Raw genomic sequence first — 25928 nt, 5'->3', positions numbered from 1 at the left:
ATATTACTCCATTCGGTGGTTCCAACCTCTCTCCTCCTCCTCCTCCTCCTCCTCCTACTCTTCTTCCTCCTCCACTCAGCTGACGCTCCATCCAGTCTGGAAGTGTTTTTCCTCCAGGTTTTCTCTGCAGGAGCGCAGAGTGCATAGCTCACATACGCCAGGCCCAGTCAGAGGAAATGGTCAAAGTTCACCCAAAGTACAGCAAATTAGAAGCAGCTTTGCGCTGCTCGCCTGTGCGTTTTACGGAGAGGGATATTTACAAGAGCTTTAAACACTCAAGGAAAAGAAAATAACAATGAAGAGCAGTCATTTGACTTCATGTCTGGTGGGGAAATGGAAGAAGAGAGCAGCGGGAAGGAGTGGAGGATCTGCTTTTCATCAAAATCTGTTCTATATTTGACAGAGAAAAGACTAACTTGACTATATTTCTAGATATATATAATAATAGAAGGTATAATTGGGGACTGGGGTTTAGGCTTACAAATTCCCAGGCAGTCATGTGACCAAACCCTCCCTCAAATCCTCCCTTTGACCCCCTGTTCGACCTCATGTCGACCTCGAGGTGACTGCAGCACTGAGGTCAAACTGCAGACAGGGCGCACAGTGACAGGAAGCAGCGGCGGCGGCAGCAGCAGCAGCAGCAGCAGCGCTGGCTGACTCTACACGGCAAACACAACAGGTGCGAGCCACTTCAAAGCTTTCATAAAAACTGAGAAGCTAAGACAGCCATAAAAGTAGATGACAGGGGAGAAAGTGCAAGGAAGGAATAAAGTTCTGGAAATGCGATAGGTTTCTTTTTAATCCGCAGGAATTCGTGGCCTTAAAAGCACAGCGCCGCTGATTTTATTCTCTCCGTGCCAGCACTTTTAAATGTAACCTGATTCTGATGTTAAAAAACAGTCAAGGATACAAAAGAAGTGGATCTGGCAGCTCTGGGACGGGTGTGGCAAACATAAAAAAAGATTGTTTCAGCTGAAGAATTCATAGAAAAGAAAATATAGGGAACTAATACACCTGTGAGTTATTTTCAGGTACAGAAAAGCAGAGAATCTTTTTATATATGTGAGCTGATAACATTTTGTACACAACAGTTGAACTATCAGGACAACAGGATACAGGATTTGTTTGTTTTTGTAGGCTGATCTTTTTAGACTGAAATCATTTATTTTACTGATATTCTTGCTCTTATTCAGAATGCTAAAATGTTATATTTTTATGCCAAAAAAGATTCAGTATTCAGTGGTTTTTTTGTTGTTGTTGTTGTTTTATGAGGGCGGAAAAGTGTCTAATAAAGACTATTTGACCATTAACTGGAACCATGAGAAATATTTTAATATATTTTAATATTTTATCTGAGGTCATTTTTGCAATTTCACCTTACATTCACTTGAAATGTTTAAATCTTAAAGACCTTTAAACTGTATTAAGGTTAAGGCAAATGTACATGAACAAATCAATTTAAGGGGTAAAAAAAAACAAAAGTTGAAAAATCACGAACTAAATGTTGCAGTTTTCTCCACAGTCTGCTTGTACATTCATGATCAAGTTTGTGATTTGTTAAATAAAGTGTCCCCTTTAAAAATATACACAAAATATATGGAAATATGTGGTTTATATTAAGAAGTGATTGTTAAGATGACCGAAGTGAGTTTTTAAGATTTTTATAGGAACAAAACCTTCATCATATCACAGGCCTCAATGACTTAAGTGTTTGATCATTTTTTTCAAAGTTAAAGATAAAACAGAAATTATTGATGAACGTTTAATAGACAGTGCTCACCTTGAACTCCTGATGTTAAAGATCACAAACCAAGTCAGAAATCAGACCTACATTTTACAATCCACATTAAGACTAATTACTACTGTCACTTTAACTATAAAACTATTTAAGGACTTGTGTCCCAACAAGACTAAGAACATCTTCTCTATGCATACTGGTGTCTTTACAGGTCTCTGTAAAAAAAATCCATTTAACAGACAAGAAAGTTGAGTTCTCAGATCTTTTATGACTATAACTGTGTGTCAAAGAATTGACTTTAAAATACTATGATTTCTTCATAAAGCACTGGTTTACAACCAACATACATTTCTGCTGCTATGTTATGTAGTTTTTATACTGTACATGTTGTTGTCTCTTTTACATCAAGGAATAAAACTTTTGTGTTTGCCAAACAAATCTTTAATTCAATTTATGATATGTATTAATATTTCTCACTCTAACTTTTTATTCTTCTGTTTTAGTTTGTTTTTATCCCTTTATTTTTTTAAATCCATATTTATGTATCCTTGTGTTAATATGTTTTTATGCCTTATGTAAAGACCTCTGAATAGCCTAGTTGTTAAAGGGTGCTACACAGATGAACTTGCCTTCATGCCAAACAAATTAGGTATGAAGTGTTTTCAAGGAGGTGAAAAAGCCTCTGAAACAGCAATTAGACCACCACCAGAAAAAATAAGTCTCCACTGGAAGCAGATGAAAATTATTTTTTGCAGCATTTTAAAGGCTATGACATAAGAAACTCTGAGAAACATGAGAGTGTTGAAATGAATCATTCTTGCAGAGCTGCACAAGTGAATAAAACATGAAAAGGTGTTTTTTTTTCTGCAGCTGTGGTCAAGCAGGAGTCTATAGGAGACTTGGTATTTGATATTTATTAAAAGGCCGGCATCGCTCCCGATACACAGTATCAGTGTAACCCTGGCGGGACCCTCACGCTGTCCTAATCATGTCGATTAAACATGCCTGGCATCAGACAGCTCTCCTTTCATTTCACTGTTGTACATCGCTTTTATTTCCCCCCATCCGCCTTTCATTTCACACGCCCACTAAATTAGCTTGGTGTGCAAGCTGTGCTAATGGCCTTTCATGTCCATATCACAGGCGCTTAAGCCTTGAAGACAAAAAGGCCCCAATTATCCCATAACAGACATCAGCTGTACGATGCATATCACGCTGGAAGCTCCCAGTTTTATCTTTTTAAGTCACAATAGCAGCACTGTTTATAGACAATCACCTTTCCACTTATTTGTCTCATAGTTTTTAGATTTGTTTTGATGAGATAAGATGCTTCTAATGTGATATTCATTTGTTTCTTCACACAGCGTGGGCATCGTGCGGCAATTCCTCAGCCGCAAAGCCCATTTTATCTGTGTAAAGGAGGTCCTTGATCATTCTTAATTAACATCTAAACTGGAAGAGGAAGTGCATTAATGGCCGACTCGTTGTCTACGTGGCTAATTAACACCCAGGAGGTTTCCATTATCCTGAATAAATAAATTAATAAACCAACATTGCAATGACCCTGGGAGAGGCTTTCTCAAATCAAAGGCTAATTTAAACAGCGCCTTATTCAAACAGGGAAAGGGCAGAGGTGTCCTGTCTGACAGCACTGAAAGGCCACAGCACAGCTTTACGAGTTTGTTGGGGGAGAAAAAAAATCAACAGGATCTTCTTCTTCCGTCCCGTTGAGCGCTTCATGAGTCCCGTGTTAAAAGGCCGGAATGAGCATATTTGTTAATCGTAAGATTATCTTATCTTACTTTAAATCGTTTAACTAATGTACAAGAAACATAACGTCCAGAGAGAGAATACAGACTTTATTCGTTGACCTATCTTAATTCTGTGACAACTGATAGACGTTAATGAAGAGAATCGAATCAAACAGGCACCGCAGTGTCTTCAGCAGGAGAAATGACACAAAGAGCCGGCCTGTCGCTGCCACTGAGGTCACGCACTCGCCCGTTTTTGGGGGAATTTGTTTTTTTTTAGCAAGCTGGAGAAGAGTTTATATTTTTAAATTTAGAGCGTACGTATAGTTGTTATTTTAATGGCTGATTTCAGTATTTCAAGTTCAATTTTGTCAATTTTTAAGCTAGTAAATAAATAAAAGACTGAGAATGAATTTTATTGTTGGCAGTATGGAGGAAGCCGCATTCGGATGGTTTTGTAAATATATTAAAAAATGAAGAAGAAAAAAAAAATTAGCGATGAAAAATTCTGAATAAATCTGAGAATAATGTGATTTTGGCAGCTGTGACGTCAGAGGGTGAATAAGAGGAGAAACTTTGCGAAATGTGAGTTCCGAAATAAATAAAATTATCTACAATTCTATGAAAAGTGAAACCAGTGTAAAGCAGTCAGCATTTACTCCTTCAAGTAAGGAAATAAATATTACGGGAAATGTAGTTCAGTGGAAAATTAACAAAATTTTAGAAAAAATTTAAAATCTTCTTTTTGGGGTTTGGTGGAATCTCTTAAACAGTGTTTTGGAGAATGTCAGTATTTCTAAATTCCCGCCTGCAGCCTGTCAAAGAACGTGTTTTAACAAAGAAATCAAATTATAATATGGAATAATAATACAGGAAACATTTAACAAATCATCTGCTATGATGAAATTCTATTTTCACTATCTGTCATTTTTAGACTTACGTGAAACGTGATGTAAATAAAAACGTTTAATTTGAAGAACTGAACTATTTTAACACAATATTTCACCTACAAGCATTAACATCAACTTTACTGTCACCAACATCATATCAGAAATGATTATTAGCTCCCTGCTGGATTATTGTTGCTTTGTTTTAAAGCTGTAGCCGTTAAACATTTAGTTGTTAAAAATTTATTAGTTTTCATTGATCTTTTTTATAATTTTTCAAGCAAAAATGCCAAAAATTTGTTGGTTCCAGCATCTTAAATCTTAAATTATGATTTTCTGTTTTTCTTTCATACGATCATAAATTGAATATGTTTGATTTTGAATTGCTGGTTGGACAATACAAGCTATTTGAAAACATCACTTCTGGCTCTTGTGATGGTTATTTTTCACTGTTTTCTGACATGTTTGAGCCAAAACGATGAACAGAAAAAATAAGCAGTGGGTTAATGTATAATAGGAAAACAGACAGTTGCAGATCTGCTCTGTTTTCTCTCATGACTTGTAGGTTCTATCAGAAGCCTCTTCATCAAACCCTGGACTGCAGCAGAGCGGAGCGAGAGGCAGGTCAGGTTAAAGGTGGCAGCTGTAGCTTTTGCACTTTCCCTCCACTGATAACAGCCACTTTGGACTGAGTGCCCTTGAGCAAACACTTCCCCAGGAATGACAGCTGGAGGCTGGTCATTATCAGATGAGAATAAATCACGGGGCAGCAGCAGGGGGACAGCCAAAAACAAACACTGACGAGCGCCTTCTGAGTAGCTACAGGGTGAGTGGATGAAAACGATCCTGATCTGTAGGTGATAAATTTAAGAGCAACACCTACTCTTTATGAGGGTTTTTCTTACATGAATAATTACAGTTTCACACCACAGCATTACAGTTTCCCCACAGGGTATTAACAACTCATTTTTACCTGTTAGATAGCCTATTTCATTTTTCTACTTTTTGCAGCAGGAGGAATCATTTTTAATAGTCTAAGGAATGCAGCTGCCTTTAAAGCATGCACTCTTTCTCCTGAACTAAAACTAGCAGCAGTCCATCCATCAACCCGGCCAATTCAAAACGCAAGAGGCTGACATGTTCCGATAGTAGTCCGTTAATCTTGTTGAAAAGTCCGCGGGGTCATTTATCTAAATCAGTGTCAGAGCGCGCAGGTCGCGGCTCGTCAGGCCGCCCCTCCTGTCATGTGCGGCCGGGGAGGAGGTGTGGAAACGCCGCCTGTGTTTACTCTCTGCATTCCTCCAGCCAGCAGCGAGGAGGCTGCTGCTCTCTGAACTGAACTGATCTGAGACAAGCCATACATCAGCAGGTCCCGGCTGCTTCCACTGCTGAGAATTTATGGAGGCGCACGGTAGGAGTGAAATATGACGTTTGGAAGACAAGCTGGGGGTGAATGAAGGTTTCTACTCGATCTAACAGCAAAAATAAACTTTTTTAAAAAATCACACAAGCAAAGGAAAATGACACTTTATCATGTCACTGAGCTGCTACATAAATATAATGAATCCAGGTGTCAAAATTATTCCTCCTTCATGAATCTGTGGTGCATTCATGCGCCCTGATTTCAAAGGTTTTCCTCAAATAAATCCTGTCTAAATTAACTTTATGTGATGAGCAGTTTCTCAATAATTATCAGACCTGCGGGCCCTTTATGGCAACTTGTTGTGAATCATGTGGATCACCGACCCATCATCATTTAGAGCAGCTTTAAGTGAGCCAATAACCATAACACCAGCGACAACAACAACAACAACAACAACAACACGAGAAGTTGGACCTACAGTGTGCGCTCCGGCGGTGTTGCCACTCTCTGTGCGCCAGTCCGCTGATGCAGGCTTTCAGAGCCTTCTCCTGCAGCATGCAGGAGGACGGGCTGGACGTGTAGAAATCCAGCATCTGCCCGGGACTCACGGCCAGCACGTCCATGCAGTCAAACATGATGACGGCGCTTCGTTCAACTACTCTTGTGCGTTATGGATAAAAATCACCGGCATAAGCGCACACAACTCCATCAAACTCCGCTGCTTCCCCCCTCCTCCTCCTCCCCCTCCTCCTCTTCTTCTTCTTCCTCCTCTCCTTGGCACGGCAGATTTCGCTCCTCTTCTTCTCCTTCGTCCCGCACCGGAATCATGAATTATTTCGGACCAAAATGCTCCACGGCTTCTTCTAAACGCTCATTTGCCATTTTTTGGCACCGTGTCCACTCAGCGCGCAGCCACGGACTCCTCCATATCAACAATAATAGTGTTAATATCCCGGTGTGTTTTCTCTGAATCGCTTCGCCCCGTCCCGGTTCCCGACACAAGAGAAAGCTGTGGCAAAGCCCGCCTGAACTGGAGGATCTTTCTTTCCTAATATCAAAAATAACACGCACGGCGTTTAAAAGCACACGTTCTCCTCTCCGATGACGAATGGGTTATCCGTCCCCCGTGCAGCTCATTTCCAACTAGTTTTGCCACAGAGAATGAAAGATTGAATTGCCTAATATATGCGAGTGAACTTTGTATGAACCCTTCCGAGGCTGCTGACCTTCAAATGACCCAGGCAGGCTGACATCACTGCAGCTCCGCAGCGCGGAACAAGGCGGAGAGAAGAAACGCAGGGGGAAAAATAATGAAAGATCTTTTTTTTTTTCTCTTTTAGAAAAGAACAAAATACACGACGGCCCCCCCAAAATTTAAAACAAGCTTTTTTATTCTAAGCTGAAGAAGTGTTACTACAGCTCTAAGTGTCTGCGCTCTGAAGGGCGGTGCTTTTTACGCACAGTGAGTCCCAACACAAGGAAATGCCCCATTCCCACAGAGATACATGGCCATGCAGCACAGACTGTATTGATTTATGTATTTTTAAAATGGAGTTTAGTGAAAGTAAAGAAAGAAGGAATTTAATCTCATTCAGCACATTTGTGTTGCAGCAAAGACTGATGACATGACGTGTTTTATTATCTGGTCGGTGCATCCATCAACTCTCATTCTAAAGGGAACATCATTTCTGAATGTTTCATTGATGGGAACTTTACTTTGACATTTATGGAGCTTTCTGCTTGGTCCTTAAAATGATGAATTAAATAAATAACATACAAAAAAGGAAAGAAAAGAAAAAAAGAAACACCAAAAACCCAACCTGTTCTGTGTGTGACCTGTAAATTTACTGTCTAATAAAGATTTAACCAGAAATTTAGAGGAGGCTAAATTAAAACAAACAAACAAACAAACATACAAATTATATTATTAGATTATACTGGGGGAAAACAGAGAAGCATTTGAGGAAATTGCACGTGGTTGCTGTGAGCACTGATGTTGATTGGTAACTAAACATGATACTGAAGAATAACATTAGGAGAGTTTTCTGAAGTTTAAAACTATGGTGAAGAAAACATCTCTGCTGATAATAATAACATCATTTATCTGCTAATGATGGATCTCAATGGGCAAATTTTTACAGTATATTTTTTCACTCGGTGAAACTTTGAATAACAGGAAATACATTTATACTTTATTTGAGCATTTTCGTTTAGACTGACTTCATACTTCCACTACATTATATTTCATTGTAAAAGGTTGTACTCCACTACATTTTTTTGTCAGCTGGAGTTACTGGTTAGTTACTAGTTATGAGTTATAATAATGGAACTACTTGTGTGCAGGTGCTCAGTGAAACTAGCCAGTGTTAACCAGTGTTGTATAAATGCAGAAGTTTTTTTCTTTAATTTTATCATTAGTTGGAGGTTTAGACATCGTACTGTATGAAAATAAATGAGAGCAGCGTTAAATGTTAAGTGTTAAATGCACTTGTGAAGACAATGTGACTTACTGCAACAGCTTTTAAACAGCTGTTCCTGTTTGTCAGGATTGTCCTGAGGTCAGTTAACGTTAAACTTCTTCTTTTTTAGAAACTCTGATGCTCTAGATGTGTGTGTGGTAGCGTTTTGTTGTTTATCTGTTGTGTTTGAAACATAATTTCTCCACTTTTATAGACAAACTGATATCACTATATCATGATCATAAATAACATAAGTTCTATATAAATAATTCTACATTGTTTAATTCCCTGGCTGAAAGTGAGCCACACTCTGAACTTGATTCACATATACTTGTATGCACAGTATGTCCCAAACACATTTCAGCTAAATTACTTCTAAAAACATACTACTGATAATACTTCTGCACTGCTACTTCAGTAAGATTATGAACTTTTACGTATTTTTACATTGAGTTATTCTTCCAACACTGATGAAAAATGACAGGAACATGATGTTCAGTATTTCTTTTGCCAGGTAGATGATCTAGTTACTGTGTGTTTGTCTTGTGAATCAGACAGAATGGAGTAAAGACAGATACATGGGAAGCTGAGTCCAGGGTACAGAACTGACACTGATAAGGTGCATAACTGTGGCCTACAGCTGATATGAGTGGAAAATCTATTGTCTGTATATTTGTTTGTGATTTGCTCATGTTGCATAAGTTGCAACAGACTAGATATGTGCAGTATTTTGAAACAGATGTCCATGAAAACCTATTGACTGAAAGATTATTAAACCAATATTCTACAGTACAAAAACTTATTTTCTTGGACAAAATGATTACAAAATGTTAGGGCTTATAAATATTTATTACATCACATCCACAATAGGTTTTCACTTCAACCACTCCATTCTACATTCTTTCTATATGCAGCAGCACTTAATAATTATATGTATCTGATCCAGGTTTGAAATTGTACTAGTGATGAAATAAACATTGAAAATCAAGCCTAATTTGAAACTTAAAATCCCAAGTGTGTACAAGAATTTAAGGTATGTTAACATGCATTAAAATAATGTAAAACTCATGTTTTAGGGTGTAAAATATGTTTTTCTAACTTGGAGTTATTAAACAGAAGTGGAAAGTTGGTTAAACTAACTAAAATTGGACCAAATTCACTTCCAAAATTTGTAATTTTTAAAGTGCACATTGACCAGATTTCTTCCCACCCTCCTTCACACACTGACTTCTAACCACCTTCAATATTATTTGTATTTATGTTCAACATTTATAATACAGACACAGACGTTAGTATGTATATTTTTAGTTGAATTTTAGTTAAGTTTATGTCCACATAACTGCAGATGATTGGTGCGGCAGCAGCATTTTGAAGCAATGCTTTTGTATTTACGCCTAATATACATTTACATGCAGCTGGAATCTCTAATGCTAAACAGAGTTCATCATTTTCAGCTCCAATCACACAGGAGAAATGAAAATATGTTGTAAGGGTCCTGACTATTGGTACTGCACACTGTGTAACGGCATGAATTACCAATGACTCATTATTTAGGACTGTAAACCCCATGAACTGAAAGTCATACACACATACAGTAGTGTAATAGTGGCTGACACAGTAACATGACTCATTGTGATGAATTATAGTCACATACGTCCAATAGTTTCTTTACATAACTAAAAATCAGAAAATGTATTCTAATTATCATCATGTCATTAACTGTGCAGCTGTCTTAATATTGTTCAAATCCTTTTTTTTTTACATCATTTTGTGATTATACTGATCATCATGTACTTACAATGGATTATATGCTTATGTGATGCCCTGTAATGACTTACTCTTAATTAAGTTTTGAGTTGATGTATTGGTTGACATTTGTAAAAGTTAAGATGTCTGTGTCTGGTCATAATTAGTCATAAATTAGTAATCAAATGTCGGCATAACATGTTCATAAAGTTTATGAGAAATTCTTACAGCTGCAGCTCATCTCACCTTCTTCCACCTTCTCACATTCCTTATTTCTTCTCTTTTTTAACTTTCTGCCACCAACTTTCACTTTAATCTGAGTCTGTAGGAAGAACACACTTAAGTTTCATTAACCATTTCTGCAGGGTTTAACTGTTATATCAGTTTGCAAGCTAAATTTTGTGTGAAAATCATATATCAGGTCAGTGTTGTCCATCAGAATTTTATCAATGTCAGTCTCACAGTCATACCTGTCTTACTCGCCCTTATAGGGCTGTTAAACAACAACTTTATATAACTTCAGTGTCCCAAGCGCCAGACATGACTTATTTTGTGACAAGAATACATGTCTCAAAAAAACTAGTTGAAATTATTGGAGTAGGTGGGAATTCTCACTGTAAAAGCTACATCCAGGGCCAGAGTAACCCTTAGGACAAAAATGAGCTGTGGGCCCCTACTGACCCCCTGCTATTTTTTGACATTCGTCAAGGTCAAAAAATACTTTCTCCAAAAATTGTATGAACATTTTTTACCAATCCACCAAACTCCCAATTCCTGTACTCTAAACAGCAGAAACATGTTTGGTCTTCACTTGGTAACAGATGACTTAGTGTGTTAAAGTGGTAGTCATTCTGCCTGGTGGGACACAATGCCAAAACTAAACAGCTATAAAAACTTTTCAAAACTATTTTGTGTCATTTTCCAAGTCTCACTCATGCAGCATCTCCCAAAATGTCCAGTTTTAACTAAATTATTACCAAAAAAAGAAAAAAGTAAACATAGGATTAGACACCCGACAGCTGGATTATGCCAGCACTCCATGGAAGGGTACAGAACAAACATTTTTTTCCTGCTTTCAAGACTATGGGAATTGAGATATCGATACAACAAGACTAAGTCTACAGCCATGCTAGCAGCTCTGTACTTAGGCCCATTAGTGTCATAGGCAAAATGCTAATGTCAGCATGTTAAATTGTTGACAATGAAAATGGTAACATATACTGAAGTTTAGCAAGTATAATGTTTAGACGGGTACTGACTGGGGCTCAGAAGATTGCCAAAGACTCCTCTCACCCCAGTAATGGCCTGTTTACACTGCTGAAGTCTGGTAGACGCTACAGCAGTATTAAAGCTCGGACAGAGAGGCTGAGGAGGAGTTTTTCTCCTCAGGCTGTCAGAGCTATTAATAAGGAAACGTAGCAAATATAGTGTATAGTGTAAATACAGCAAACATACTGTTGTCTCTGCTATTGCACATATATGTGCTCACCTGCTGCTAACTATACTATACATTAAGTGTACATGTTATTTAATGTGTACACTGTTATTTATTGTCTTCTATTTAGATTAAAAACTGAGAACCACCAAAGTCATTAGGAGCCTGCATCTATGGATCTATATAGTAATGAAGCTTAGCGAAAGTTCAGTGAGGAAGACCATCTTCATGCTGCTTCATTTCTCTCTCTCTGTTTCTGTTCCCGCTTTCAACTTAATCGGCTGACTGAGGGAGTTCACGCTTTCAGTTAAACCAATCAGGTTTTGCCATGACGTCTGTGAGCCAATCATCTGGTTGCCATCAAACTTTTAAAACAGTTCCTCTCTGCTGCTGTCAGCTGTCATTTCAGTGTCAGATTGATGCAACCCTCCTCCACCTCATACACCTCTAGTATTCATCAGATCCAGCATCCATGGGTTCTGCCACTGAGCTCATCAGAGTCCTGCTCCACATCTCATCCATCCAGATCTTCAGCCACTGCTCCCACCTCTTCACCAGCACCGACAGTGTCTAGACTCCATTGGGGATATTGCTGTACAGCTCATGGCATGATCTCTCCCTGAAAACAATGATGTCACGATGGGGTCTAATCAAAGACTTTTCACGTATTTCTTCAACCCTCCCTATTGTGCACACTACATCAATACATTTAATTAAATCACTCTTTAAGCCTCTCCTTCAATTGAGTCTCTCCTGATTGAACTGAAAAAAATCATATTTGAATCAGATGATGGTGCTAAGATATTACAATTCCTCCTGAGGGGGACATGAATGTCTGAATGAAACTTCATGGCAATCAATAGACTGATGGTTGAGACATTTCAGTCTGGACTGAAGTGGTGGATCAGACTGATATTGCCATTCATACAGCCATGCTAGCCACATCAGTCCACCACTTTGGTGGTAGTGAAATATCTTCACAACTGTTGGATGGATCAGCACAAATAATAATAATGACTTTTTTGAACCCCAGAGTTTTTAATCTACCACAATCACAGGTCAAAATGTCAATATATATTTCAATATTTAGCAGGCTACTCTGATTTATGATCAAATGCTTACAAAACTAATCAAAATCCCATCAGGGTACTTTGTGTTTAGTGCTAATTAAAAAATGTTAGCATGCTACCATGCTAAACTAATATGGTGATCATGGCAAACATTATAGTGTACCGGCTGACATCAGCATGTTGATTTTTAGCTCTAAGCACTACTGTGCCTAAGTACAGCCTCACAGAACTGCTAGCATAGCTGTAGACTCTTAGACTCTTTAAAATGGGGTTTTGGAACAACTTATCATTAGCATCATTAGCTGGTACATCTGTCCAGTGATGCTATCTAAAGCTTAATTGTGGTTCAGTGATTGAATTAAGTCTCTATATTTATTTACAGTTATGTTAGTTAAATAACACTCTAAACATAGCACAAAAAGTAAGGAAATTTGTGTCATCAATTTGCATCCGCAACCAGCATTTGTCGCAAGTCAGCCAACGTGTTTGTGTTGGTCACTCTGGCACGAACACCACGCCCAAGCTGATCCCACAAGTGTTCAATGGGGTTGAGGTCAGGACTGCTGGCAGGCCATTCCATCCTCTCCACTCCCAAATTCTAGAGGTAGTCTCTGATAAACCCCACAAACCGACAAATGCTGGTTGAAGAATGGGATGCCATCCCACAGAAGTGTGTGACCAGGCTGGTGACCAGCATGAGGAGGAGGTGCCAGGCTGTTGTGGCTGTGTATGGTTCTTCCACATGCTACTGTGGCTCCTGTTTGTTAAATAAATAAATTGTTAAATTGCCAACATGTCTTGTTTCTTCAAACTTCAATCATCCAATCCACCAAACACCAAACAAGAGTCAATGGCAGAATAAGCTGTTTGCCATTGGCAGAGAAGATTTGGCATATTTTTCATGGGCGCAACCCATATACTTGGCTCTGCTGCTCATCCCACAAATGCATGTTCCTCACAAATGTGGCACCATTTAAAAGGGAAATAAACAGGCTTTCCAATGGTACAATATTTATTGCCAAGAAGCATTGTTACAACAAAGAAATAATCTACCAAACATAAATTTCCTTACTTTTTGTGTTATGTTTATAAATTTCACCATCAGTCTTCAGCATCCTGTATTGGCTCTCTGGATCTGATTTCTTAAGATTTAGAATTCCGTCTGATATCAAGAGATATGTTGTTTGTCAGCTGGTGGATTTTAAACAAAAATTAAGGAAGACTTCTTGGTTAGCTGAGTTGCTTGGGAAGCATTTTCTCAAGCCAAACTTACATTAATGTATGAGTGGGGAGGCAAATCTTGTTAGTATTCACTAACTTAAGCATGTATTCAGTAATAATTAATTCATTAATATTTTCCTATAGCCTAGGCCTAATTGGTGAAGTGCATGTAGCTATTCCATTACAGAATGTACATACTGGTGAATGTGATTTATTTATTTATTCAAATGCCATGAGAGGAGATCTTATTAGCTCTTCCTCTCTTTTATGTACACACAATGGCCACCAGGGACCTCAGCACTTATTTTATATTCTTATTTTAATGCAGAGAAGAGATGTATGTACAGAGTATATTTAGAAGGACACAAAGTTTACATAGACCTTATTATATAGACCTTATTAAAAAATGAATGAATTTGAATTTCTCAGAAATGAGAAATCTGAGCTTCAGTGTTGCTCTGTAAAAGCTTGAATGACTACACTCTTACGGTGTCTCAAAGGATCTGCACACTTATGTTCATGTGAAGATTAAAATACTGGGCATTGAGAGTATAGCACTATATGTATTAAATTTTAGTTTTATTACATTGAACGTTGGTCTTTGGCATCCACCTTTGTTTGGTTTTCAGGCACTTCTGTATTATTAAGTGGCAAGTGGGATATATCTGAGCTTTCCAAAAAATCTTCCAAAGTTCAAAAAAGTCTCCCAGTTGTGATTACGACTTGGATATTGATGTGAAAGTTATTTACAAGTTGAAAACTTGTATTTGCGATAACTCTGATATGACATGAACATGGCACCGGTCAAACTAAACACCTGCAGAGGTCTAATCCTTTTTATAATGTTGTTCAAATGTCTAGTGAGAATAAACCCTTTTCAAATCTGACATTTTGAGTTGTCACAGTAGGAAAATCACAGGTGTTATTAATAATATTAACGATAGTCCTGCTCTCTTCAAGTTTTCCAGTAAGCCATGACAGTATGACAGTGAGCCAGCATGCACAATACCAGGACCCTGAAACTGACGCAGCTCAACGTAATTCAGCCATCATTCATTTTATTATTTACACATGTGCTTTTCCAACTAAATGTCTTCTGTGAAAAATCGACAATCGTCAGCTAACTAGGAGTTACCATCATGCATTGTACAGATAGGGAAAAACTTGCCTACGCAATACATGCTGGATGACAGTTTTTTTTAGATAAAGCTAAAGCTGTAAAGCCGTGTCTAGCACAAACGCTTTATCCACAGATTAAGTTGGTGAGTCAAGTCTTATAATAAGCAATGGCCAGGAATGATGGCCCAAACTACAGAAATAAGACAAAATTTGTTAGAACTGACTTATATTTATGGAAATGCTAATCCAGATAAAATATCCTCATTAGTTTGGGGAGTGTTAACAGTTGCTTTACCAGCAATGGACAACCATGTGCAAGACGACTGAGAGCCTAAAGGTTAATTTAACTACTACAAATAATAATGCATTTAATTTGTACTGCACTTTTCTTTCGCAGTGAATCTCAAAGTGCTACAGCATTAAAACATATAAAGAAATTATGATTATAAATTAGAAATATTATAAATTTCAATGAAATTTGGCACAAAATGATTTTTATGTCCTCATTTCCTGTAGTCTTTGATTTAAAGGGACACTCCACTAATTTAAGACTTCAAAAAGTCAGTTTACTCATCATGGTAAGGACTACTCATCCTGTGAAAACAGTTGTATAATGTCTTCTGTGAATGGACAAGCTTTGTCAAGTAACACTGATGCTGTCACAGTGATGTCACCAGGGGGCATGGAGTTTGAAAGACATGGGCATTATTAGTTATTAGTTAGGGAGGGTCTAACAAAGAGATACTATTGAGTTGCACTGTGGGAAATGTAGGCTCTAGTGATTTTGGAGTTTGACTCATACTAGGGACTAAAAGTCAAGATATCTCAGCCTCTGCTGCTTCAATTATGTCCATTGTTTTTTAAAATCTGTCTCTTACATGTTCCTCAACTTCATGAAAGCATAATACTAAATCACTGGAGTGTCCCTTTAAATGACATTTAAGAGGCTGTTTTTGGAGCCAAGGAAGAACATTTAAAAGTCAGCACTCAGCTTCAGTCAATAATGTTAAAAACTACAAACAAAGCCAGAAATCTTGGTGTAGTCATGGACTCAGACCTGAATTTCAACAGCCACATTAAGACAATTACAAAGTCAGCCCACTATCACCTGAAGAATATATCAAGAATTAAAGGACTTTAGTCTCAGCAGGATTTGGAAAAACTTGTCCATGCATTTATCTTCAGTAGACTCGACTACTGTAACGTTGTCTTCACAGGTCTCCCTAAAAAAATCGATCAGACAGCTGCAGCTGATTCAGACGCTGCTGCTCGAGTCCTCACTAAGACCAAGAAAGTGGATCATATAACTCCAGTTCTCGGATCTTTACACTGGCTTCCTGTCTGTCAAAGAATTGATTTTAAGATACTGCTGTTGGTTTGTAAAGCACTAAATGGTTTAGGGCCAAAATACATCTCTGATCTGCTGCTACATTATGAACCATCCAGACCTCTCAGGTTGTGTGGGACAGGTCTGCTTTCTGTCCCCAGAGTAAAAACTAAACATGGAGAAGCAGCGTTCAGTTTTTATGCTCCACATATCTCCCATATATCCCAGAAAACTGTAGGTCTGCTGCAACTCTCACTTCTTTTAAATTGCAGCTGAAGACTTTTCTGTTTGCCGCTGCCTTTCATTAAACCACATTGAGGGTTAATATTTTACACTGCACTGTTACTTTTATTCTCTTGTTTTATCTGTCTTATTCCCTTTTTTAGCTTTGTTTTTATTTCCAAATTTAACACTTTTTTAATTGTTTTTATGTCTTTTTACTTGTGTTGCTTTTATATTCTGTCTTAATGCCTTTTATGCTCTATGTAAAACACTTTGAATTGCCTTGTTGTTGAAATGTGCTATACAAATAAACTTGCCTTGCCTTGCCTTTTTCTTGAAATACTGGTGCAATAAATACAAAACAAATATAAGTATAAATTCATTGGTTCAGATATAAGATGGTATATTTTTCTGGAAAGACAATTATGTGCTCACAACATCGGCTCTTCTTTTTGAGTGGAGAGAGTAACACCTTCCCCTACAGAGTGTGTTGCATTATGGGTTGTTTGAAGCCTTAATGTTGCTAGGCTAGTGAGTTTCTACAAGTCTCTTTATCGCAAGTCTTTTAGAGTTACTCAGCCATAAAGTGTTTCCTCAGCCCAGCTTAACCTGAAGGCTCATGTTTTTTTCTGCCACAGAGGAAATAAATTCATGACAACACTGAATCATCGGTCAAGCAGCCAAGAATTGCAGGTGTCACAGATGATGAAAAAAACAGAAAAAGGTGAAGAAATTAATTTCAACCACTTCCAAGAGTCTGAAAGGAGAGTGTTTCAGTAGTTTCAGATTATTTCATGTTTTACTTTTATGAAAAAAGGTTCAAGGATGAGGACTCTCTTCTCCTTACATTAATAGTATCTCAGGGAAACCTTCCCATGAGGACTTGTGTGAAAGTGTGTTGTATCTGGTCTCTCGCTCCCTTGTGTGTGAATGGTGTGGTGTGAGTTCTGCCTCTTGTGTGTATGTGTAGTCTGTTCTCTCTGCAGGTTTCTGGTGAGGGGAGGTTGTGTGGCTCAGATCTTTAAAACTTATTATTTACTTCTTCTTTTTCCAAAATCAAGTGTTGGAAAACAGGTGGTTGTCTTATAACCTGGGTCATTTTACATTCGGGCCAATATGGTACTAAATAATCTTCTATGGAATTGCAATCTTTACATTTACAAGAGAAACTAATTGAAAATATTGGCTATTGATTGGCAAATGTATTTATTTAAGTCAGGATAAACCCTTTGAGCCCCAAGGGCTCCCTAACAATAGAGTTAAAGCTTCTGTACATATACACCATATACTGTATATGGTACATACACAGCAGCCACAGATGTCAGTGTGCTGAAAGCCACACTAACACTTGTGATAGTGTTTGATGAAGTAAAGAAAGAAGGCTGTTTGAGAGGGAGAGCCGGTCTTAGCGCTGCACAGCACACTGATCCCCACGGAGCTCATGAATATTGCAGGGAGCCTACAGCAGAGCTGAAACAGGAACCCCTGGACCCCCCCCGACACACACCAGCTGACCCCCTGCAGTTCAGCCAGTGTAACAGTAACCCCAGACATACACACACACACACACATACACACACATACACACAACCCTGCTCAGCACAGGTAATGAATACACCTGAAAATCCACCTGTAATTAGAAGGTGATAATGAACCCATCCATCAAGATAAGCCGCTTTTTGGCATCAGTGCTCCGCAGCTCATGGCTGTCGCTGCCAAAACTCACCAGGCTGTGACAATACACAGCGTAGCTGATCATTTAATAAGGCCGGGTAAAGCCTGACAGCTTCGAGAGCGACACACATGCAGCGGCTGCTATTTTCACTCTGTACTGAGCTTAAACACAACCAGTAAGTGGATAACCTAACCACATAATCTGCAGCTTCAGGTACATTTTTAATTCCAATTTCTTTTTTCACAAGAAACCCTCATTTCATAGCATATTTATGAGCAAAGCGGAATTTGGTGCTCACAATTCATCTGTGGGTCAAACCCCGTTCAAACAGCTATATTTAGTTACACTTGCACTTAGCCTATTGGTAATTTAATTGAAGCTGCGTGGCAGAAGCAAATATATTTTCCACTCGGGTTGTGTATCATGCCAAAGCGTGCACAGGAATTATGCCTTTGTGTAGCTACATGATACGCAGAGTGAAACTGAAGATTAGGATTAATTTCAGTACGCATCATTAGCATAACGTCTTCATATTTAAACTGTTAGGGAGCGGTGTGGATTTAAATACCTTCCCATTCCAGATTTTTTTTTTATCTTATTAAAAATGAAATGCATGGTGATAAGGTTTAAATATGTGTATATTCTATTTATCTGCACATATGCAGAGGCGTGAGTAGGCAGAGGATCAACAGCTTGTTCCTTTCAGTTAGTATTTGATGCATTGATTCATATTGTCAATACAGTAAAAGCTGAACTATCCATCAGTGGATCATTTGAAGCAGGTTTTTATAATTCCAACAAAAACTGACCTTGTCAAAAAACATCAACAAACATTGCTCCAAATGAATGAAGCACTTGCAACGACTGTATTACTGAAAACTGTCAAGAAAAACACACAGAAAGAAAATGTGTTTCATAAAGTGCTGCATTATTCTGGGCTGGCTCCCTTCATTCAAAAGAGCTTTTCCTCCTCTGCAGGCTGACTGAACAAAGCTGCGAGCAGAAGAAGGGAGTGAGACTGAAAACACAGGAACGCTTTATTCTGAAAATCACAGACCAAGCAAACCCAAAGGGCTGAAAAATTATTTATCATCCCTTCAATACGTTTGTTTTTTCACAGAACATGCTGTATATCTTGCAGCAGGACTTCATGTCCTCTCTTTGACAAACAACAATCTCCCAAAGGTTTGTGAAATGAGCACAGGCAGTGTTTTTAAAAAAAAAATTCTACATATGTGCTGCCTGCGCAAAAAGAATTGAGGAAAAGTCAATTTTCCCATCAGGAAACAAAAACAGGAAGTAGTTTGACATTGAGATAGTGAGGAAAGTGAGAATGTGGATGACAAATGGAGTGTGTGTGGAAGATTTAACTTCAACTATGACTAACTGGGTTCAGTTCCCAAATGAAGGTAAAAAGTTGTTTTGCACTGTATATTTTTAGTTTCAGGAAAACTTTTCTATTATGAAACAGAGGATAAAATGCTTGACAAAACAGTTTTAGGAGAAAAGATGACAGTGATCACAATGCCTAAGTGCCTTACATGCTAGTTTGTTGTGTTATCTGTCAGGACCACCTACAATAATGTCAAATAACACTGTGCAGCCATACTGTCCTGTCTTATGTTTTAAAGGGGACTCATCATGCACATTTCCAGGTCTATAGTTATACTCTGGTGCTCATGTCAATAAACATCAACAAACTATGGAATAAACTGTGGTAGTAGCATTTCACCATTTTTTTTCTTTACTCTAAATGTCAACTTCTCAAATACATTTGTGCATGTTTGAATCAAAATATGAGAGTGGACAACACAAACAACACATGGAAAAACCTTAGCAACAACCTTAGCAACTGGGGCTACGTAACAGACGGTCATTTATAGACATGTGTCGGCAAAGTAGAAAAAACTGTCACAAAACAAAACAAAGCGTCAACAGCAGGTTGGAGCACTGGCTTTTGACTTGCAGGGAACATTTTTTACATGTTGACCTCAAGATTTGGAACTTTGACTGTGTTTAACATCCAACATCATAACAATATGAATAACAGAAAACAGCAAAAAGCACATGTCCACTTAAAAGAGGGACTGGGAGGTAAATCAGTTTCTTCTGAGGGCTCCAAAAAGGCTTTTGCCTGCCCAGTCATCATCTCCAAGAACTGATGTCATGGGACATGGATGTATTAACAGAGTTGAACAGACACATCAATCAAAGCATTGACAGGACACCTCGAACCGCAAAGAAAGACACATTACTCTTTGTTTTATCAATGTTTAATCATGAAGGTTTAATATCTGTAAAACTTTTCCAGAACCAGTGCAAGATGTCATCCCAATATGAAGTCTGTGGGCTGAGAGGGAGAAACACTAATGTGCAGTGGGCCACACGTTCTGAAAACAAACCAGGAAGCTAGAAAACTTTTTTGGCTCGATCAGCAATTCAAATCAATGGGCACCATCTTGGAGTCTGGTATCCAAACCTTGTAATGCATTCACAGCTTTGACAGTCTGGTCATTTGCCATCACTACATCTGGACTCAGAGAGAGACGCTAACGCTAGCACTGCCAGCATTGATGGTACAGAAGCTGCAGATGAGTCAGCAGCTGTTGATATGAATGAAAAGTATTGTCAAATGGGAATCAGTGCTTATTGTAGCAAGCTAAGCTAACAAGCTCCCATTTTTTAAATATAAGAAAAAAATTAACAGCACAATGGGTCTTCCCAAATGTTGAAAAGAGTAACTTTGTAAAGAGACAGACTGCTTAAATTGCTAATGGTTGATATCCAACACTACATGGACTTGTTGAAAAAGGGGGAAAAAGCTCCTTGTATCAACATTCGCAGCTTGTACAGAATGATGTTCCCCAGTCAGTCGTGACTCACTCTTAGACTTGAAGCTTAGATGGTGTTTCCAAAAATATGTCCAAAAACAATTTTATCCTCTTTAAAAAACAAAATAGACAAAAACTTTCTTTTCAATATTAAATAAACAAAACAACATTAACAACTGCATAGAAATATTCTAAACAGCACTGACTGAACTGCCTGTTGGTGTCCAGTGACACACTGTACACTGACACAACACTATTCATAGTGAGGAAGGCCATTTGGACGTGGTTTGTGTTTGCATCATGTAATCTGTTTGTCCTCACCTCACTATGTGTCAGGAGACTGCACTGTGAACTCTTTCCACACATTATGTGTCCGTGTTTGGTTTGGTCACCGTCTGATAACAACATAGACAGCCAGTTCCAGTCCTGCAATTCAACAGCTGCCTGTGACCCTGTGACCCCAGGGGGAGCTCTCTGTGTCCCCTTCCTTCTCGCTCAGCAGAGGACATAGAAACAATAATACATTTCAACAATAATAAAAACACAGACTCAATGCTTTCAGTTGATCTCTTATGGACAGCTATTTCCCTCTGAACTGCTATATCATTGTGGAATGGTGCAAACTGTGATTGAGCAAAGCACTTCAGGTCTTTAGCATGAACCAAAAAGGTAACCGTACAAACCTCTTTTACAGTTGCACCCATGAAATACTACTCATATAAAGTGTCATTATGAGCACATTGTGAGTTCAAGAGAGATATATTCAAAACATAATTTGATACCCACTGAGCAAAAAAAGCTGTGGGGTTGAATGGTGATGAAGATGAAGATGTTTTTGTCTGGGCTTTGGTGCTTCATATTATGTGACCTCTCAAATGGTGAGTTGTAAAAATGGTAATATTGGCTGGTTATGAATCTATCCATCCAACACTGGTCCAGAGTAAGATATTCCAAATACTGTTTGAATTGACATGAAATTATAAATATTCATCTAATTAAAGCCATAGCTTTTCTGTAGAAGGGTTCCAAAATAAATGACAACAAACATAGTTTCTAATTGCCTTCCAATGACCAGTATAAGTGTTTTCTGATCTGGAACCACTATGGTAAAGCAGTTAGTTAATGAGTTTATGATGATTATCATAGTAGTTAATAGAAATCCACTTGACAGGATGTGGACTGCATTCTTCAGTGTCAAAGTCACATACTTTGTTGACAGGAAGAGTAACAGCAACCTGGCAAATAATCTTGCTTGCACTGCCAACTAGTGGTGTCAAGATGCTTTTTTCACACTCTGTGCACAAGTACGACAGACCACACCCAACTGTGATCATGGGTGTATACTATATATTTGCGTCAGCACAGAAATGCTTTTCCTCCATGTAAGACCTAGTTTGTACTTGGTTTATATGCAATTTATACACGGCTAGTTTGTACAATGTGTTGGAAATTAATAAGTGTCCATAGTTGTTCCAAACAGCTGCAGTCAAAGGTGAAAAGAAGTTGGCCTTCATAGAGAGGGAGGAGACAGGATATTGTTTAAATTTGGCGATTACAGCGTATATTTTCCAGCACATATGCCCAAGTAGTGTTGCCATACCTACCTGACCAAGATGGTGGATCCACTCGCGCATGTGCGACTCAAATCCTGTAGTGACAGGGGGCACTGTTGTTCTGCCATTAAGGTGGCAGCGGAGGGAGTCACATTGCCAGGTTGACATCTGTGTAAAATGGAGAGCCGGCATGGCGGGACTACACACACTAGACGCCAAACTTTGTTTGGTTCGGTGTAAAAAAGCGAAGCTGGCATAATGACGGGTTGTCTTTACAGCAATATTGCGGGATCTCTATATAAAAGGGGCTGTAGGTTGTTTTAGGCAATTGAATGAGTAACTAATGCTGTCCATCACCAGAGGGAATGTTTATATTGGAAAATTCTGCAAAATCTTGGATTTCATTCAATGAGAATGACAATTTTAAACTGCGCAGTATAACCATGGCGTGGTTAAGGTAAGAGGAAGATCATGATTATGGCAAATGTATGGTGACGGTTAGGTGACTTTAACACTTGGCACTGGATATGAATCAGTACAGCAGAATAGTCCAATATAAACATCATTCTTAGAGATTCTGGGCTGCTTGACTACTGTTAGCAACAGTTCTTTCCACCACAAAGAAACTTCTGGTTGAATGTGAGAAACCATCAATACAAATCTAACACCCATTCATGAAATTTACTGCACTACTGCGCTTTCATGCTCTCCAGAGGATGAACCCTTGCCTTTTTAGATACATAATTCCTATTATGCCACCCACAGGGCAAATTTTAAATTATAAATGTTATACAAAACATATTTCACAATTTAATGATTAGACTGCAATAACAAAACATTCATGCTTGCAAGGAGAAACCCTTTTTATTTTAATGACACCATGACCTTTTCTCTAGCACCGCCATCAGTAGAAACGTTTTAGCCAAATTAGAAATAGATTTAATTGTAATTAAAAGTTGCAGCTGCACTAGCTATTAGTGGGACTTTAGACAGTGTACTTTCCCACTTTTTTTGTTCCTGCAACATTTTTTGACTTCCCAACCTTTAAACGATCAAACTTCCTGCCTCTACTGGACAACAGTGACATTAAATGAAATGTAATTTTGCTTGCACTCTTTGTTGAAGGTCATTAAAAAAGAAAACGGCTTTTGTATGATGTATAGGAAGAATAATAAAAGTGTTAAGAAACAACAGGAACCAATTATTCAATGTACTGATAACTGATATAAATAAAACACCTATTTACTGCATGGAAAGCTATTTGTGGGAAAAAATAAAGCTACACAACATAACCATAAAAGAGCCACAGGTCGAGAAGACCATCCAACCCTCATGAATCACTGACTTTGGTTGATGCTTGTGTTTGCTTATTAATCATATGACTATTTGAATTTCATGATTTATATCACTGTCACTGCTGTCTTTTGAGCTGCTTTCTTGAATTACATTAAGATCGATGATTTCTATCCCAAGCCATTTCCAGCAGGTCAAACTACTGCCAGCCCTGTGAATCTCAAAATTCAAATGCAAATGTTCTCCTTAATGAGCAAAAACAAGAGACAACAACAAACATGAGCAATTCATGAGGCTGGATCCAGGACGAGGAGGACTGTCTGAGGTTTGATGCACTCATATAGAGAGAAGTAGGATGTTTGTGCATTATTAAATGGTGCTTTTTTTTTTTTATAGAAACACAGAAACAGTGTTTACTCCTGAAAGTTTCACAGCATTCAAAACTACTTTTATGACCATACAAATCACCAAGATTAACTTGTGTGTAAACTATGGCTCAATTCAACATATAACATTGAGTCCCATGTGTGTATGTGAAGTACTAAGCATGTAGTCTTGACATGTTTAGCCTAGCTTAGCACAAGGAATGGAGGCGGGGGGAAACAGCTAGCTAGCTTCTGTCATATAGGTTAAACAAAAAGGATATAAAGTGTTAATTGGTCAGCTTTTTAAAAAATTTAGACAGAGCCAGGCTAGCTGTTTCTCCCTGCTTCTGGTCTTTATGCTAAGATAGATTAACCATGCCCTAAATTCCACTTTGTACTTAAAATTCTGATGATTTTTCATGAAATCAAACCCTATTTTTGATACTGTCTACGGTCAACATTTTGTTCAGCAAAAGCCCTTCAATATACATTCTGTAATTACCTCTCTATATAGTCATCTTTATTTTTAGTGGTGGAGTCTGCTATTCCTGTGCTGGATTCAAATTGCATATCTACATATGAAGGGTTCTCAGGAAACAATGCAACATGTAATCCAGCCTTAGTAATTTTATCTCATTGATAACAGCTTCATAGTTGACTGTTTACTGTCTTTACACTATTAAATTACTCCTAATGCAAACCAAACATTCCCTACAGCTGTTTCACATTAGAAATGTTCAAATGGTTATACATGGAGTGGCTGATTGTGAAGCAGTCACAGGGAACACAATGTATATGTCACAGATGTTAGTTCTGACAGTGATCGTTCATTAAAAGTGTGTCCACAGAACAAGACAGTAATTTTGGGTATGTACTTGCTGTTACCACCAATCACCAAATCAACCAGGAATGAAATATATTTCACAAGATATTGAACATTGAAAATGATGAAGTAAGTTTTTCTGAGGTAGACAGCCTATTGTGTTGCAAAAATGTAATGTTAGCTGCGGTCTCAACCAATGACCCAGATTTCTCAATGGATTCAGAAAAAAACTGTGTAGCTTTTTAATTTATCAAAATGAAGACCATATTGCCTTAAACCCATCTCCTCAAACCCATTGCCCCAGATGGTCATACAGAATTGAAGTGTTGGTGGATCACTATACCCAACACAACCTGCTGTAGGCACAAAGGTGCTAAACATTGAAACTGGCATGCTGACATGTAAAACGACTGAGGTAACTTAGCAGGTATAATGTTAACCATTTTCACCTTCTTAGTTTGGCATGTTAGCATGCTAACATTTGCTAATTAGCACTAAACACAAACTACAGCTAAGGCTGATGGAAATGGTACTGGTTTTATGGGTAACTGGTCAAAAACCAAAATACTGAAATTGAATCAATCTTGAAAGTTTTGACCAAAGTTGTTGCAATTCATCTTATAGGGAACATGAACGTCTGAACCGAATTTCATGGCAATCCACCTGATAGTTGTTGAGACATTTCACTCCAAGCAATGCGTTTTAAAGCATCACTTTATTCATTGATATGAGTTACCTATTCATGAAAAATAAATAAACTCATATTTTTATGTTGAAAAAAGGTAATTTAAGACCATTTATTGTCATTTTTACTATTAGGTGGTTTCTCGCATTCAGATTCTAATAACACATAAAATAACACATAATAAAGTATTTTAAACTTTTTTTTTTTATTGCTAATGATTATGAGTGCATTTAGAGTAGAAATCCACCATTACAATATTTTTTTGTGTTTGGAACATAATTTGGTTCTGAACGGGCTAATAATATACTGTATGTGGTAATGATGTATTGAGTGTAAAATGCTGCACATAATTTAACACTTTAGTT

The 25928-nt window shown here is 38.0% G+C and overlaps 1 protein-coding gene across 2 annotated transcripts in view; it reads right to left on the bottom strand.

Moving 5' to 3' along the window:
* LOC137198027 (retinoic acid receptor beta-like) overlaps positions 1-25928 on the bottom strand; it is a 220222-nt gene that overhangs the window by 87398 nt on the left and 106896 nt on the right. The window contains exon 1 of one of the 2 annotated variants that reach the window (XM_067611616.1): positions 6218-6882. The exons of the other annotated variant lie outside the window; for it this stretch is intronic. Coding sequence (XP_067467717.1) covers positions 6218-6374 — 157 coding nt within the window. The 5' untranslated portion in view covers positions 6375-6882. Of the gene's footprint in view, positions 1-6217; positions 6883-25928 lie in introns of those variants that run through there. 2 annotated transcript variants of the gene reach the window in all.

The sequence above is a fragment of the Thunnus thynnus genome, chromosome 15, assembly GCF_963924715.1.
Source record: "Thunnus thynnus chromosome 15, fThuThy2.1, whole genome shotgun sequence".
In the NCBI taxonomy this organism is placed as follows: domain Eukaryota; kingdom Metazoa; phylum Chordata; class Actinopteri; order Scombriformes; family Scombridae; genus Thunnus; species Thunnus thynnus.
The sequence above is the reverse complement of the archived record's forward strand: the minus strand, read 5'-3'. Positions and strand labels throughout refer to the sequence as shown.